Source organism: Lactuca sativa, chromosome 8, assembly GCF_002870075.4.
Source record: "Lactuca sativa cultivar Salinas chromosome 8, Lsat_Salinas_v11, whole genome shotgun sequence".
Taxonomy (NCBI): Eukaryota; Viridiplantae; Streptophyta; class Magnoliopsida; order Asterales; family Asteraceae; genus Lactuca; species Lactuca sativa.
In genome coordinates this window covers 18,194,989-18,212,432 of record NC_056630.2, presented here as the reverse complement: position 1 = coordinate 18,212,432, position 17,444 = coordinate 18,194,989, and the positions used below count along the sequence as shown (strand labels likewise).

The 17,444-nt window shown below is 41.3% G+C and overlaps 1 protein-coding gene across 3 annotated transcripts; it reads left to right on the top strand.

Moving 5' to 3' along the window:
• The first annotated feature begins 259 nt into the window (after positions 1-259).
• Positions 260-4,316, top strand: LOC111919712 (phosphoinositide phospholipase C 6). 3 transcript variants are annotated; one of them, XM_023915294.2, is made up of 10 exons: positions 260-577; positions 714-910; positions 986-1,121; positions 1,216-1,416; positions 1,507-1,540; positions 1,640-1,835; positions 1,920-2,037; positions 2,119-2,271; positions 3,682-3,768; positions 3,903-4,316. In XM_023915294.2, exons 1-10 carry the CDS (start codon positions 287-289, stop codon positions 4,191-4,193), a joined length of 1,704 nt encoding a protein of 567 aa, XP_023771062.1. In that variant the 5' UTR covers positions 260-286; the 3' UTR covers positions 4,194-4,316. The 3 variants fall into 3 exon arrangements, with proteins under 3 accessions (XP_023771062.1, XP_042753716.2, XP_042753715.2); XM_042897782.2 differs by lacking the exon at positions 1,507-1,540 and having other exon boundaries at positions 380-583; positions 1,216-1,400; positions 1,608-1,835; XM_042897781.2 differs by lacking the exon at positions 1,507-1,540 and having other exon boundaries at positions 380-583; positions 1,216-1,424; positions 1,602-1,835.
• Positions 4,317-17,444: the final 13,128 nt, after the last annotated feature.

Genomic DNA, 17,444 nt, shown 5'->3' with positions numbered 1-17,444 from the left:
CCCAAAATTGTAGAACCACTCCCTACGATCAGCATTCTCTTTCCTCAACGATCTCCTCCGCGTCACTTTCTGTTTCCCTTCGGCTCACATTTCAAACAAAATCTCCCCAAATCACTTGTTCAAACTTTTTTCACATTCGTCTCTCATAATTCACATAATCCCACGAAAGATTCTGCTGTAATAACAAGATTTATACATACATTCAAACCCACACATGTACCAGCAGGATGAGGATAAAAGAGATCGAAGAAGAAAAAATGGCATTGGAAACTATAACTATTACAAAATGTTTGGATGTTTTAATCGGAAGTTCAAGATTAGCGACCTGGGTCCACCGCAAGACGTAATAGAGGTCTTCAGATTGTATTCCACGGATGGGTCGGAGATGTTGCCGGATAAATTTTTACTGTTCTTGACGGAGTTCCAGGGAGAAGAAGGGATCACGATTGAGGATGCGCAGCAGATTATGGATCGGGTGCTCGATTTGTCAACCTCCCATTTGACTCGCTACGCTTTCACTGTCAATGATTTTTTTCATTATCTATTAGATGAAATCAACGGGCCCCTAAAAACTCAGGTGGGTGTTTGTTTTCTTTCCCAAATGCTCGTCGCAACATTATAATTGCATGCATTTTCTTGGTGAAGATTTACGATTGTGTAAAATTTTGTAGCTTTTTTCTTTTCATGTTCTTTAACAAGTTTTATGATCTCAGGTACATCAGGATATGACCGCTCCATTGCAACATTATTTTATATACACCGGTCACAACTCATATCTCACCGGAAATCAACTCAGCAGCGATTCTAGCGAAGTGCCAATCATAAGGGCTCTTCAAAGAGGTGTTCGGGGAATAGAACTTGATTTATGGCCAAATAATGCAAGAGATGGAATACATGTACTTCATGGCAGGTATGCATGCATGCATACGTACGTTGACAAGCTTTTTATTTGACAACTCATATCTGATTTTTGTAACTAAAATAGGACGTTGACAACTCCAGTAACACTTCTCAAATGTCTAAAGTCTATCAAAGAGCATGCTTTTGTACAATCTCCGTATCCTGTTATTATCACTTTAGAGGATCATCTTACGCCGAGTCTTCAAGCTAAGGTTGCAGAGGTTAGTTATTAACTCCTAGCTATAATCATAGTAATTTCTAGCCCTTTGATGCTATGAAATTCTCTATCTCATTGACTTATGGATTAATTTATAGATGGTCACAAGCACTTTTGGGGATATGCTATACTTCCCACACCCGAGCGACAAAGATGAATTCCCTTCACCCGATGAATTAAAATATCATATTATTCTTTCAACAAAACCCCCCAAAGAATACCTTCCATCCAAGAACGCGCACAAAAGACGTTCATCCGTGGATAAAGATTCATCTGATGATGAGTGGGAAGATCTTAGAGTGAGCTAATTACATGAAATCTAATCTTTTCATTTATATTTTTTAACTGACTTCGATGAATAAAGATTCAATTTTGTTTGTTTATAGCAGAGTAACAGTGATGATGACGATGATGACACATACAGTATAAGTGACAGATCATATTTCTGTCCAAGCAGCGACAGATGCAGTGCAAGCTCTAGCACTCATAGGATGTCCGACATCCTTGGTGTTGATTATGAAGACGATGATAATGAAGATGAAAAATCAGGGCATCAAACAGCTCTCGAGTACAAACACCTCATCGCAATTCATGCCTCTAAGCCTAAAAAAGGAACAAGAAAAGCGTTAATGGATGAACCTGGGAAAGCTAAGCGTCTTAGTGTGAGCGAACAAGCCCTTCAAAGAGCTGCCAGTCTTTATGGAGCTGACATAGTCAGGTAAATCAGTAAGCTGTCTTTTCTTTTTACGTCAAAAAAGTAACATCAATGATCAAACTAAAGAAAGGTTCATATGCATCTTAGATTCACGCAAAAGTATATCCTTCGGGTGTTCCCAAAGGGAACACGGGTTACCTCAACGAACTTTAGACCACTTACTGCATGGATGCATGGAGCTCAAATGGTCGCCTTCAATATGCAGGTGACTTTTGAAGTGGAATGTTTTGAATCTTTACCTTTTTTGTTTTTAAACCAACCTGATGCTAACTTTTTTTGTAATTAGGGTTACGGAAGATCGCTTTGGATGATGCATGGGATGTTTAGAGCGAATGGAGGGTGTGGTTATGTTCGAAAGCCTGATTTTCTTATGCAGAAGGGTCCTAATGGCGAAGTATTTGATCCCAAGGCAACACTACCAGTGAAGACAACTCTAAAGGTCGAATAAACCATTCTATATGTTCTCTTAAAGACAAAACTGCAAATTTGGTCCTTGTGGTTTTCAAAAATCTTTGGATGGGGTCCAAAAAGTTTCCGACTTGCATGGAAGGTCCAAAATCAAGGTTTTTCTGGATTTTTGGTCCCTAATACATTTGAAAAGACGATTTTACCCTTTTCATTTCTTTTTCTATTTTCTTTATTTATTTTGACATTTAAATAATTAAAAACAAAAAAAAAACTAAAATCTCTCTCTCTCTCTCTCTCTCTCTCTCTCTCTCTCTCTCTCTCTCTCTCTCTTAAAACACCCACCCAACCCTGTACTCTCCATCACACCCGCTCTTTTGACTCTACCATTCTTCTTCTTCGTCATTATGCATCTGCAAATAAGATTGAAGAAAAACCTTGCTGCAATTTGATCCCGTTTCGATTTCCCCCAAGTCCATATAGACTCATCAATGGTCCTCCATTCAGATACTTGTGGGTGACCCGATTTTGCTTCCTTCCCTCTGACCTTTCTCCTTCTATCTTCCAAATCCAAATGGGGTTTTGACTATCACTACCTCTATTGCCCCCCAAAAAAATACATCGACTATTAGGGCTCCTGTATCATCTTCCTCCCTCATCTGTTAGACGTCGTAGGTAAGGAACTAACTAAACAATCAATCCTCTTGATTGATTGAACAGGAGAACAATAATAACGAGGTGGAGAATCAGACTTACAGGGGTCTCAAGGGGTGACGAGGCTGGTTGGAGATGTGATTGACGGAAGCAGCAGCTAAAGACGACGATGGTTCACAGCAACGACGACATGGTGGCAGGGGCTGCTCCGACTACTTTTGTTGCTTCGTTTCCGATGAGCTCAACGAGAGGGAGGGAAGGAAGAGGATGGTGGTGGAAACCGCCGAAATAAGGTGGCGGGGACTGTTGATCGGTAATCCAAGGAAGAAGGGGGTGGAGTTGGGTGGTTCCCGGTGACACAACCCCAAGAACGACAGGGAGGTTGTGGTGGTGGTGTTTATGGGTGCTTGGGTTCAAAAGGTTTTTTAATTTACCCAGTTGAATTCGACAAAGAGAGAGAGAGAGAGAGAGAGAGAGAGAGAGAGAGAGAACTGGGTGGGGTGGGAATACTTTTTTCCTTTTTTCTTTATTTTTTAATTAGAATAACATTAGAATAATTATAAAAAATACAAAAAAGAAAATAAAAGGGTATAATCGTCTTTTTAAGTTTTTTTGGACCAAAAACACAGAAAAACCTTGATTTTGGACCTTCCATGCAAGTCGGAAACTTTTTGGACCCCATCCAAAGGTTTTTGAAAACCACAAGGACCAAATTTACAGTTTTGTCTCTCTTAAATTTCGTCACCCTTTTCGACCCGCTAGCTACATATACAAAGTTTTGATTTTACAGGTGAAAGTATATATGGGCGATGGGTGGCGATTGGATTTTAGCCAGACTCACTTTGACGCATACTCACCTCCAGATTTCTACACAAAGGTAAGTCATCAATCGATAGCTAGCCACCAAATAAACCATTACTGATCTAAGAAGAATTAAAGGAGTACCCTTTAGACCTTTCTTAGCTACGTACCTTGAGAAAATCTAATGGTAGAATTAATGGGATGAATCAGATAAATATGCGTGGAGTGGCGGTTGATGTGTCTAAGAAGAGAACTAGAGTGATTGTAGATGATTGGACACCGACATGGAATGAAGAGTTCACATTCCCATTGAGGGTGCCAGAGCTAGCTTTACTTGAGATCCTTGTACAAGAATATGATGTAGACCGAGCTGACTTTGCTGGTCAAACGTGTTTGCCTGTGTCAGAGTTGAGACCTGGAATTCGTGTTGTTCCGCTACATAACAAGAAGGGAGAGAAATTTAAGTCAGTAAAGCTTCTTATGCGGTTTCTCTTTGTATGAACACATATCAAGTGATTTTTTTGGGTCTTGTTAATTATGTATAGGGGTTGCATTCTTGTTGGCAAAAATGGAAACCTTTTTCGAGAATTTAATTAGTGTACACAACAAAATATCTAATCACAGGATTTGTGAAATTCAAAGGTGAAGTTTTTAAATGATTATTGACAATTGCTTATGTCATTTTGGTTGAAATGAGAAGTGTTGGCAATCTAATTGAGATTTCCAATAATCCGGGTTGGTAATTGAACATGCAATAAGTATCTCTGATAAAAAGAAGTGTTGGTAATTGAACATGCAATAAGTATCTCTGATAAAAAGAAGTCGCTAAAACTTGGTTGTAATCAAAGAGCTTCTAGTTCAGCGGTATCTGGTATTGTCCTTCCTTCTTAAAGTCGAGAGTTCAAGTCCCACTATGGACATAGGTGAAATAATTGTGTGTGTGTGTCGTTCAAAAAAACTAAAACTCGGTTGTCTCATTTACAATTTTTATTTATTTATTTATTTTTATTTTTCGCAACAAACAAAAAAAATTCCATAGGAACCGGGTAGGTGAGGTAGAGTGTACGATGTAGTCATTTGTACATCCACCTAAGGGGTATAGAGGCTACTTTCATTGCATGCAATAGCTATAAAGTTGAAGATCACTATAAAATCCAAATAACCCACAATCGAATATCATATTGTATGCCTTTATAGGATGAGTAAAATCAAACCTGGAAACCGAAGCATAAACCGACAGGTTACATTTAGATTTTTCATAAACTGAAAATTCTGGTTTGGATTCGGTTTTTAGATTTGGTAAAACCAAAAGAAACCGAACCGAACCGATTATATATAGTGTTTAGGTCAAAACCGACCGAAGCCGACTCATGTTCACCCCTACCTTTAGCTAAAATTCTTTTACATCAAATCATAGTCAATTTTGCCGAAACTATTGGTCACTCGCGATAAAATTTAGTGCTTAGGGCATCTACAATGCATTGAACTTCATAGAGTTCAATAGATTGCCACATCTTCTTTCTACAATCCATACAACGCTGTCATTTTTTTTCCTACAATGCATTGAACTCCACAAAGTTCAATAGAATGTCACAATATATAATTTATAGTAAATGTTTAAGAATTAAAAACTTCTTGTTTCCTATTGAAAATTTCAATGGTCATTGAACTCGAAATTCATTGAATGCTAAAGTGGCATCTCTGTAACATCTCGATGTTCAGGTACTTCTAAATTCATCCCTATAATTCTATTTCATGGCAAATTGGTCCCTAAGTCCAAGAAGTATGATTTGAAGCCCTAGTGACAATTTCGTAAATAATGGTACACCGGAGCCCATACAAATAGTGGCGCCAGATCTTAAGGGCGAACACCAACGCCCCTAGCTCTAGATCATGAGTGGGATATCTCGTCTCGTGAGGCTTCAACTGCCTCGATGTGTATGCTATCATGCTCCCCATCTGCATCAACACCGCACCCATCCCTGATATAGATGCATCGCAGTATACCACAAAATCTTCCACTCCCTCAGGAAGGGCTAACACCGAGGCTTCGCACAATCTCTGGCGAAGCATCTCAAATGAGGCCTGCTACTCGGGACCCCAAATAAAAGTAACACCCTTCTGGGTCAATCTGGTAAGAGGAACTGTAATCTTGGAAAAATCCCTGATAAATCTCCAATAGTAGACGGCTAATCCCAGAAAACTCCTGATCTCGGATGGGGACCTCGACACCTCCCATCGCATAACCGCCTCAATCTTGGCCGGATCGACCAATATCCCATTCTGATTAACGAGATGCCCTAGGCTCTGAACCTCTCGTAACCAGAAATCACACATGGAGAATTTGGCATACAGCCCCTCCGACCTCAATACCCTAAGAACCTCTTGCAGATGCTCCTCATGTTGTTCTCTGGACCTTGAAAACACCAAGATGTCATCGATGAACACAATCACCGGCCGATCCAACATAGGCATGTACACCCGGTTCATGAGATCCATGAACGTCGCTGGTGTGTTGGTGAGCCCGAAAGGCATCACCACAAACTCGTAATGTCCATAACGAGTTCTAAAGGCCGTCTTTTGAATATCCTCCTCACATACTCTCATCTGGTGATATCCAGATCTCAAATCAATCTTGGAAAACCAAGATGCCCCCTGCAGCTGATCTAATAAATCACCGATCCTTGGAAGTGGATAATGGTTCTTGACCGTTAGCTTGTTCAACTCCCAGTAATCAATGCACATCCGGTGTGAACCATCCTTTTTCTTGACAAAAAGGATCGGTGATCCCCAGGACGAGCTACTCGGTCGAATGAATCCCTTCCCCAGCAGCTCCTGAAGCTGTGAGGATAACTCATACATCTCTGGTGGCACAAGGCGATAAGGTCCCTTAGCGATAGGTGACGCTCCCGGAACCAAATCAATCCGAAACTCTACTTGCCTCCCGGGAGGCACACCCGGCAACTCCTCGGGAAAAACATCAGCAAACTTGCACACTATCTGAACCTCAGAAATAGAAATCTGCTTCTCTAAAACATTTTACGTATCCATCACGTACGCTAAGAAACCCATACAACCCTGCTGCAAACTCTGCCTCGCCCTGGCAGCAGAGCAGAAGGCTGACCCAGATCTGATACCCTCGCCATACACTGTAAGCACCCCCCCACTAGGGTCTCATATAGTCACCAACTGCCGTTCACAGTCGATCACTGCTCTAAAACGGCTCAACCAATCCATGCCCACAATGACACCGACATTATCCATGGCGATCGGTACCAGGTCAATCGGAAACTCGACACCAAAAATCTCCAACACACATCCTCGGAATACATCAGTAGCAAAAATCGGATGCTCATTAGCTATAGAAACCCTTAGAGGTCGACTCAACGCCTCATGTTGGATACTGATGTGACGACTAAAAGCTAAAGACACGAAAGATCGACTCGCACCCGAATCAAATAACACCAAAGCAGGTACAGAACTCACAAGAAATGTACCTAAATATTGCACAAAATGAGCATAATAAATCTCAAAATAGACAATATAGAAATACGTACCAGCCACGACATCAGGTGTTGCGCGGACCTCCTTCGCTATTAGCTGAAAAGCTCTCCCACGAGCCCTCAGAACCTCAGCCTTCGCCGGCCGAGCATCAGTGGTACGCAAAGCAGCAGGAGTGGAACCCTAGGCTGATCCCTGGACAAGCTGAGAGCACTCGGCCTTCTGATGGCCGGTCTGGTTGCAGTGAAAATAGACTGCAAATCCCTTAGGGCAATCCTTTGCCATATGCCCTTCCTTGCTACACTTGTAGCAAATCCCTGCTTGGCAAGACCCCTCATGACTCTTGCCGCACTTGCCACAAGCGCGAACCTTCTGACCTCCTGACCTCGAATCAGTGGGCTTAGCCCGCTTAGCTGCTGGCTACGACTGCACCAGCCATCGGTCTCTCCCCTGAGACTCCGCATCCTCCCTGGCCTGAGTCTCCAACTTGCTCTCCCTCCTCCTGACACTTGCCTGAAGCTCAGCAAATGTCCAGTCAGACGAGTTCACCACGAACTCTCGAATATCCCTCCTCAGAATGCTCAAATACGGGCTCATGTGTGCCTACTCAGTCGACACATGCTCAGGGCAGAACGGCGCCCTCTCGTGAAACATCCTCGTAATCTCAGTCACCGACTTTGTATTCTGTCTGAGTGACAGAAACTCCTGGGCCAAACGTTCCCTCTCTACCGGGGGAACATACTCATCTCGGAACATCCCAACAAACCTCTCCCAAGACACTGCAGTATGCTCTACAGGAGTAATACTGGATGTTGCGAACTTCCACTAGTCCTTTGCTCCAATGCGAAGCTGGTTCATTTCGAACCGCACCCTCAAATGCTCTAGACACGAACAAGTATAGAAACATCCCTCGATCTCAGAGATCCATCTCATTGCAGCAATCGGATCCTGAGTCCCATCAAACTCTGGTGGCTTCGTGTTGCTGAACTCCCGATACAGCAACGAGTCACCCCCCTGCGACCTGGCAGCAGCAACAGCTGCGGTGGCTGCAATAGCAGCCGCCTCCGAAACAACAGCATATCGCTCATCAAAAGTCTCGATCAGAGTGGTCTTAATAGACCCAAACATCTCCGGAATAGCCTCCCAAATGGTTGCGTCCACCTCGTCATGAATCATCCTGCGAATCTCATCATCGCTAACTTCGCTGCTCTCTGGGGTATAGCGTGTAGCTACAATGATGTCTCTGAAACACAACACAAAATCATTGTGACATCCCCAATTTCACGGCCAGAAAAGTCCGATTTGTTTATGCTTTGTTTTATAAATCAGAGTGATCGTTTAAAGAAAACGGTTGCGGAATTTGTTCCCAAAATAAAATATGATAACCATTTATCAAAACATTTCTCGAAAAGAATGTATTTTCATTAAATAATAAAACCTCGGGATGTCATGTCCGTTACAGACCAAAAGCATAAACAATATAAAATAGATCTTACAATAGTTATTTATAACTACTGATCTATAATCCCAAAATCTCTCGTCAACTCCACCAACTTATACCCTTGTGCCATTACCTGTAATGAAAAGAAAACTGAGTGGGTCAGGCTTGGGAGCCTGGTGAGCATATAGGGTTTTCAACCCACAATAATATAATCATTATATTTAATCAGCAAACAATCAACCCAATTACTCATCCACATTATCTTCTTAAGGTTTTACCCTAAGAACCAACTATCCTTCATTCATTCATTCGTAAGAAATTTGGCATGAATTCCATTACTGCCAAAGCTTACTTATCAAGTACTAAATCCATAGTTATCTGGTGCTAAATCCATAGTCACCAAGGTTCACTTAACAAGCGCTAAATCCATAGTCGCCAAGGTTTACTCAACAAGCGCTAACTCCATAGTCGCCAAAGTTTACTCAACAAGCGCTAACTCCATAGTCGCCAAAGTTTACTCAACGTGCGCTAACTCCATAGTCGCTAAGGTTCATCAAATAGGCACGAAGTCACATCGTCGCCAAGGTTTATACAATAGGCGCTAACTCCATAGTCACCAACAATTTCCATCTACCTATGTTCTACCCAACAATTTTGTAGATATAAATACTTACATAGTTTAAATCATTTAACACCTGTATAAAACTCCAATTTCCATGCCCATCTCAAATAGACAAATAACATATAAACACATAGCACGTATTTCATAGCAAATACTTCATATTTATGTGTTAGAAGAAAATAACTACACACCCACACATCTAAACAACAATATACTTAATACACTCAAACCATACTTGTATTATTATCGTGTTTATGAAAGGTAGTATACACTCACTTGATCAGAAGATGATCGGACACCACTACGACTTGCAGAAGTAGAAATCCTCAGCGGATCTGGAAGATCTCTACAAAAATCGAACTTCTCGCGGGCAGAGCTTCGACTCGGGAACCGCACTTCTCGGGATCTTCGGGATCTCGGGACTTGCCTCGGGGCTCGAGAATAATATCGGGGCTTCGAGGTATTTCTGGCACGCAAAACGATGCAAAACGGAGAGAGAGAAGAGAAGAAATGAACAAAACTCTCGGCTGCCCTCGCAAGCCTTTTATAGGGGTTGAGTCTCGCACGTACGCGGGGCGTACGCCAGTACGCGGGGCGTATTGGTCCGAGAAACGTCACTGCTTACGTATCCGAAGCCACTTGCTGCGATGTCGACACCTTCGGAGTACGCGGGGCGTACCTCGGATCAGACCGGTGACTCGCTTCGGATAATGCTTCCGAATTTCCATTTAAATTTAAATACAAAATGATTAATAAACTTCGGAAATTCATATCTTCTTCATACGAACTCCGTTTTCGACGTTCTTTATATCCATGCGAAGGTGAGACTACGCTCTACAACTTTCGTTTAGACTCCGTCGGCTAATTTCGACTTTATTTTTATTATTTCTTTTTAATAGGCTGCGACAGAAAAACTTCGTTATAAATTCATAACTTCTTCGTTTGACGTCCGTTCTCGCCTAACTTTTCGTCGTTTCGCTACTAACAACAAGATCTTCGATTCTCGTTTAGATCGCTAAGGCTAAATATCGCTCCAACGTAAATTCACTTTTTACGTCGCGCTGTGTCGTGTCGGTTCTGTCGCGAAACTTCGACAGGTCATAACTTCTTCGTTATAACTCGGATTTTGGCGTTCTTTATATGCACGGAAACCTCGTGACATATACTACAACTTGGTTAAGATTAATCCTTCTAGATAATCTTCCATCAAAAAGTCATTTTTGACTCTTATTGTCTCTAAATTGACTAGCCCTGATCTACGAGCGTTACAATTATCTTCCCCTTATGATGATTACGTCCCGGAATCATCAACGAAATAGGACTTGCATAATGATTCCACACGTTATCTCTTCATCCTAGGTAACAACCGTAAATTCTATGTTTCCTCGAAAGAGTATTTAACTCTATGGCTTTCTTGACTGCAGACGATGCCCAATCTTGCATCTGCTTATCGTACTATGTTGTACTTTCAATCGTAACCTTCAAGTTACCAAATAAGTCCTCATTATGGAATCCTTCTTCTTCTCAGGATAAATACTTTCCTTTATCTATTGTAACAAACCGATGGGTCGTGCTCTATTGAGCTCTCATCGCACGATGCGACGCTTAGACTCGGTCTTTAATAAAGTTAAATTCCAGAATGGAATATACCTTCCTTCATATTCTAATGTGATTTAATCACATTTCAGCATGTAGCATTTCTACCTGCAAACTTCTTTTAACAACGAGCGCGACACTATCAATCGCATTAACTTCAACCTTCTGACTTAATTCAGATGTTACATCTAACTTGGTTCCATGAACCACGTAACAAACTCCTCGTAGTCGGACTCAATTTAAACATGACCACTAGGGTCGGAACAAGAACCATCTTACTAGTCATTACCGAAACAATGGTAATGACATACCAGAATAAAATGGAATCGATCACTAGCTTCTTGGTAACCTTGTGACTTTCCCTGATCCAAGCGTGAGTCCTGTGCTTCCGGTAGTATATGCATCTACTACCTTTCACACCTACTCATACTCGTCCCAAGTATTGTCCCGCAGTCGACCAAGTCACCATACAAGAAAATGACATAATCATTCAACACATCAGATAGAAAAACTAGGGTTTATATTAATTCTTGAAACTATTACACAAAAGTTCAAGTTCACCCTATACTATGCCTCTAACAGGCTATGCTTCCTGATACAGACTTTATATATTAATATGAAGTCTTCATCTTTTAATCCTCCCATCCTTTTCTGCTTCGTTGAGGAACATGTTGAATGCCCTTGGCTGTGGAGGTGTGTTTTTCTGTGGGCAGTCTTTAGAAATATGACCTTCTTCGTTACACCTATAGCACACCTTCTTGAGGGGTGCGCACTTATTGGTGTAGTGCCCTGTCTTCCCACATTTGTAACAAGTCATCTCCTCGCTACATTTCCCGAAGTGTTTCTTCTTACACTTCTCACACCACTTAGCTTCATCTCTTCCCCCAGATTTCGAGAATTTACTTTCTTTGTCGATTATTGAAGATCCTTCACGCTTCCTTTTCTCTCCAACTTCAGCTCTTTCCAGACCCTTTTCTTTTATTTGGGTCTCAACATTCTTGGCTGCCCAGATGGCGGCCTTCAGAGTGGTTGCTTGTTTGACTATCGGACCAAAGTCCGCTGGTAATCCATTGGCAAACTTGTTGACCTTGGAAAGTTCAGTTGGAATTAGGTGTGGAATAAGCTTCATTTTCTCCGTAAAGCTCGTAGCGTATTCAGTAACGCTCAATTTTCCTTTCTTCAGATTCTGGAACTCATTGTTGATTTCCAGAAGATCTTGCTTAGAGCAATATTGCAATTTCAGTTGCACCACGAATTCTTCCAAAGACATCTTGCTAGCTTCCCCCTTAGGCATCGAACCAGCCAGTAACTTCCACCAGCTCAATACTCCAGATTTTAACAGAGGGGTTGCAAGAGCGGTCTTCTGTCTGTTGCTACACTCGCAACTTTCAAACATCGTCTCCATTTCGGAGATCCAGTCCATGACTTGCACCGGTGTCGGGCTCCCAAAAAGACATGGTGGTTTGGATGCCATGAAATCCTTGTACTTGCATCCACGTCCCTCATTTCCTCTATCCTGGTTGTTTTGGCGAACTATCGGTGGGTTGGCTTGACCAACGGTCCCACTATAGTTCCCTCCTTCATACTGACCTCCATTTACTTCGGGCTCTTCAACTTGAAGTGACAATTCCTCGCAGTTCTGCCTGATCAGACGTCTGGTTTCTTCCATCTGATTATTTAACATTGCCTGGATCATCACTTGAACTCCGGCCATTGTCATTGGTTCAGGCGCTGCTGCTACAACAGGTATTTGTTCAATTACTGGTATTTGATTTCTGTTTTCATCAGCATTTCCAACTCCACTCCTCGTTCTCACCATTTTTTATCTATACACCGAATAAGGTGAAATTAGATCCTTAGTCACGATAGATATTCAAATCATCCTTATCACTCCGAAACGTTTACATGTTAGTTCTAATATCGTAGACGCACGCTTAGAATCCTAAACACATAAGGTTTCCAGATCCGGTCGGAAACAGACCATAGATCCGAACAGTTAACATCATATATGGAAAACATATAACAATTAGCACATAATAGCATTTTAGGCAATTTTCCTAAAATAAAATAGTGCCTGTATCAATTTAGGTGTACTACCTAAAATATAATGGACACACTCAACTCACAATCATTGCTTTGCATTCTAAGTTTAAGTCTAGAAATAAATCCATATTCCTAGTTCGCTTAAACTAATGCTCTGATACCAACTGTGACATCCCCAATTTCACGGCCAGAAAAGTCCGATTTGTTTATGCTTTGTTTTATAAATCAGAGTGATCGTTTAAAGAAAACGGTTGCGGAATTTGTTCCCAAAATAAAATATGATAACCATTTATCAAAACATTTCTCGAAAAGAATGTATTTTCATTAAATAATAAAACCTCGGGATGTCATGTTCGTTACAGACCAAAAGCATAAACAATATAAAATAGATCTTACAATAGTTATTTATAACTACTGATCTATAATCCCAAAATCTCTTGTCAAGTCCACCAACTTATACCCTTGTGCCATTACCTGTAATGAAAAGAAAACTGAGTGGGTCAGGCTTGGGAGCCTGGTGAGCATATAGGGTTTTCAACCCACAATAATATAATCATTATATTTAATCAGCAAACAATCAACCCAATTACCCATCCCCATTATCTTCTTAAGGTTTTACCCTAAGAACCAACTATCCTTCATTCATTCATTCGTAAGAAATTTGGCATGAATTCCATTACTGCCAAAGCTTACTTATCAAGTACTAAATCCATATTTATCTGGTGCTAACTCCATAGTCACCAAGGTTCACTTAACAAGCGCTAACTCCATAGTCGCCAAGGTTTACTCAACAAGCGCTAACTCCATAGTCGCCAAAGTTTACTCAACAAGCGCTAACTCCATAGTCGCCAAAGTTTACTCAACGTGCGCTAACTCCATAGTCGCCAAGGTTCATCAAATAGGCACGAAGTCACATCGTCGCCAAGGTTTATACAATAGGCGCTAACTCCATAGTCACCAACAATTTCCATCTACCTATGTTCTACCCAACAATTTTGTAGATATAAATACTTACACAGTTTTAATCATTTAACACCTGTATAAAACTCCAATTTCCATGCCCATCTCAAATAGACAAATAACATATAAACACATAGCACGTATTTCATAGCAAATACTTCATATTTATGTGTTAGTAGAAAATAACTACACACCCACACATCTAAACAACAATATACTTAATACACTCAAACCATACTTTTATTATTATCGTGTTTATGAAAGGTAGTATACACTCACTTGATCAGAAGATGATCGGACAGCACTACGACTTGCAGAAGTAGAAATCCTCAGCGGATCTGGAAGATCTCTACAAAAATTGAACTTCTCGCGGGCAGAGCTTCGACTCGGGAACCGCACTTCTCGGGATCTTCGGGATCTCGGGACTTGCCTCGGGGCTCGAGAATAATATCGGGGCTTCGGGGTATTTCTGGCACCCAAAACGATGCAAAACGGAGAGAGAGAAGAGAAGAAATGAACAAAACTCTCGGCTGCCCTCGCAAGCCTTTTATAGGGGCTGAGTCTCGCACGTACGCGGGGCGTACTTGTCCGAGAAACGTCACTGCTTACATATCCGAAGCCACTTGCTGCGATGTCGACACCTTCGAAGTACGCGGGGCGTACCTCGGATCAGACCGGTGACTCGCTTCGGATAATGCTTCCGAATTTCCATTTAAATTTAAATACAAAATGATTAATAAACTTCGGAAATTCATATCTTCTTCATACGAACTCCGTTTTCGACGTTCTTTATATCCACGCGAAGGTGAGACTACGCTCTACAACTTTCGTTTAGACTCCGTCGGCTAATTTCGACTTTATTTTTATTATTTATTTTTAATAGGCCGCGACAGAAAAACTTCGTTATAAATTCATAACTTCTTCGTTTGACATCCGTTCTCGCCTAACTTTTCGTCGTTTCGCTACTAACAACAAGATCTTCAATTCTCGTTTAGATCGCTAAGGCTAAATATCGCTCCAACGTAAATTCACTTTTTACGTCGCGCTGTGTCGTGCCGGTTCTGTCGCGAAACTTCGATAAGTCATAACTTCTTCGTTATAACTCGGATTTTGGCGTTCTTTATATGCACGGAAACCTCGTGACATATACTAAAACTTGGTTAAGATTAATCCTTCTAGATAATCTTCCATCAAAAAGTCATTTTTGACTCTTATTGTCTCTAAATTGACTAGCCTTGATCTACGGGCGTTACAATCATCAGAGACTCGCTCGAGTATACTCACACTCGATCACTCGCCCCTACTTGTTCCTTAGCATCCTAAGGATTCTTACTTAGGTTGCCTGCAGATTTGGTGCTTTCAGTAGTACGGGCCCTATACTACCTTCCACACCAAGCCTATAGTCACCCCAAGTCCTCCTCCTAGGATTCTAATTCACAAATTCTCTATATCTCAGAAATCACAGACTACTCTCTCAGAAAATCCCTCTCAGGCTCGTCTAGGTATCTCTCCCCTAGATCATCTCCCGACTTAGAACTCGACACATACTCAGAGCAAATAGCAGATAACGCTGATCAAAAGCATCTCCTAGGCTAAGGCATCACAAATCAGGCAACTCTATCCCTAGAATTATGAAATACCTAGCCTACTTTCTATCATGCAATTCTAACAGAATATTTCATAATTATCTCATAATACAAAAGTAAGGGTATTTTGGGAAATCACCGTTCGGGCTCTGGCTGATTGTACACACCGCTCCAACTCGTTTTCTTTTAAAACTCTTTCTCATTTTTGAAAAATCATTTTTTTCTTTTTCTTTTTTTTTGGGGGAAAATTTTCTCAAATCCTCAGTTTGAGTCCAAACATACCCGAAGGTGCATCCGAATCTCTCAAACCAAGGCTCTGATACCAACTTGTAACAGCGTAAATTTCAAACCAAAATTTTTCATTTTCAAACACAATAAACACATGTCTCATCTCCCAAAAATCTCAAGTATCAACATTAACACATTTTATATCAAAAGTTGTTTATCACAAAAATCCAGGATCCTTCAAAAACATTTCTCCAATACGAATGGGTGTACAATCAAGTCGGGGCCTTCCCGCGATCATCGGAAGTACCTGAAACACATAACACATAACACGGTAAGCACGAAGCTTAGTGAGTTTACCAAAATACCATACATAGCTCAGTAGCCACTCTAGGCTATAACTCAATAAGACCCTCCGGTCTATGTGTCTCAGTGGGACCCTCCAGTCCCAACTCAGTAAGCTCATAATAACAATACTCAGCATAAATCACAAAGACATAATGCAAAATATCAAATACACAGACAAGCACAATAAACATCTCAATCACAAAAAGGTACCACTTATGGTAAGTATAGTGAGAAGACTCATCTTGCAAGAAATCATCAACTCTCGAACTCAAATCACCGGTCTAGCCTCCGCCTAACATACACGACAATTATCCCTAATTAATTACGACTCTCAAGAGGCTACACTAACTCACAGAAGGGTAAAAGACCATTTTACCCCTCAATGGCCATAATATCCATAAATTGACCAAAACCTAAAAGTCAACCAAAAGTCAACGGCAGGGAGTAAGTTACGCGTACCAGCTCTCTACGCTAGGCATACTCAGTTGCCATGCAGGCATCGGGGATGCACGACCCGTACGTTGCGTGTACGGGAGTTACGCCATGTGTACGCTCTAGTTTAACTCTTCTCACTCGTTTGGTCTTAATCAGTTAAGACCTTGGCACATATTACAAATCTAGTCTCCCTAACAACTCTTAACCCATAAAGTCAGTGAATTTAAGCCTTTGCATGGCTGATATGGTCAGAAACACACAAAATATTCACTCTTTTAACTCAATAAACCCATTACTCATGCATGGATTGATTCCAACGACCAAGATTGGATTTTTATGACATTACACCACTAATACACTCAAAAGGGGCTAGTCATAGTCTCTGGAGCTCAAGATCTCATCAAGTCTCCACCTTTTTGGGACAAAACCCTAAAATACTCTACTATGATGCTCATAACAAAAGAGTGGTAAAGTTTGAAGCTTTATACCTCTATATGAAGCTCCCAACTCAGATATGCTCAGATCCAAGAGCTTGGAATCCCACTCCTTCATCTCCAAAGCTTTCTCTTCCCTTCCAGAACACACAAGAACTCTCAGAGGCTTACAAATGCACTCACAAGCTCTAAAACGAGGGTTAGGGCACACTTAGGGTTTGTTGTCTGAGAATGGTGTCCAGAAATTAGGCCATCATATCCTTTATATAGGGGACTCACCCTAAATTAGGGTTTTCACTCGGGGCCTAGTAGGTGGCTACCGCGTCAAATGCACGGTTATGAGTACGCTGAGCGTACTCTCTTGTACACCCCGCTTACTGATTCACCGCCTTTTCTCAATAAAGGGCTAAAATTGACAAGTGCTCAAAGATCAAGGGTTACAAGATATACCAGACCTGGGATGTTACATAGAAACCTTAAATTGCGCTCAAAACCCGGAAATTAGGGTTTTTACACTGCGGAATTATGTCCTGCATAACTTTAAGTACGCTCTATGCACTC

Excerpts from the sequence above, each read along its gene's own strand:
- LOC111919712 (XM_023915294.2), top strand. The coding sequence starts at position 287 with ATGTTTGGATGTTTTAATCGGAAGTTCAAGATTAGCGACCTGGGTCCA. Across the intron at positions 911-985 it reads ATACATGTACTTCATGGCAG|GACGTTGACAACTCCAGTAA; the intron begins GTATGCATGCAT and ends TAACTAAAATAG. Across the intron at positions 2,272-3,681 it reads CAGTGAAGACAACTCTAAAG|GTGAAAGTATATATGGGCGA; the intron begins GTCGAATAAACC and ends TTGATTTTACAG.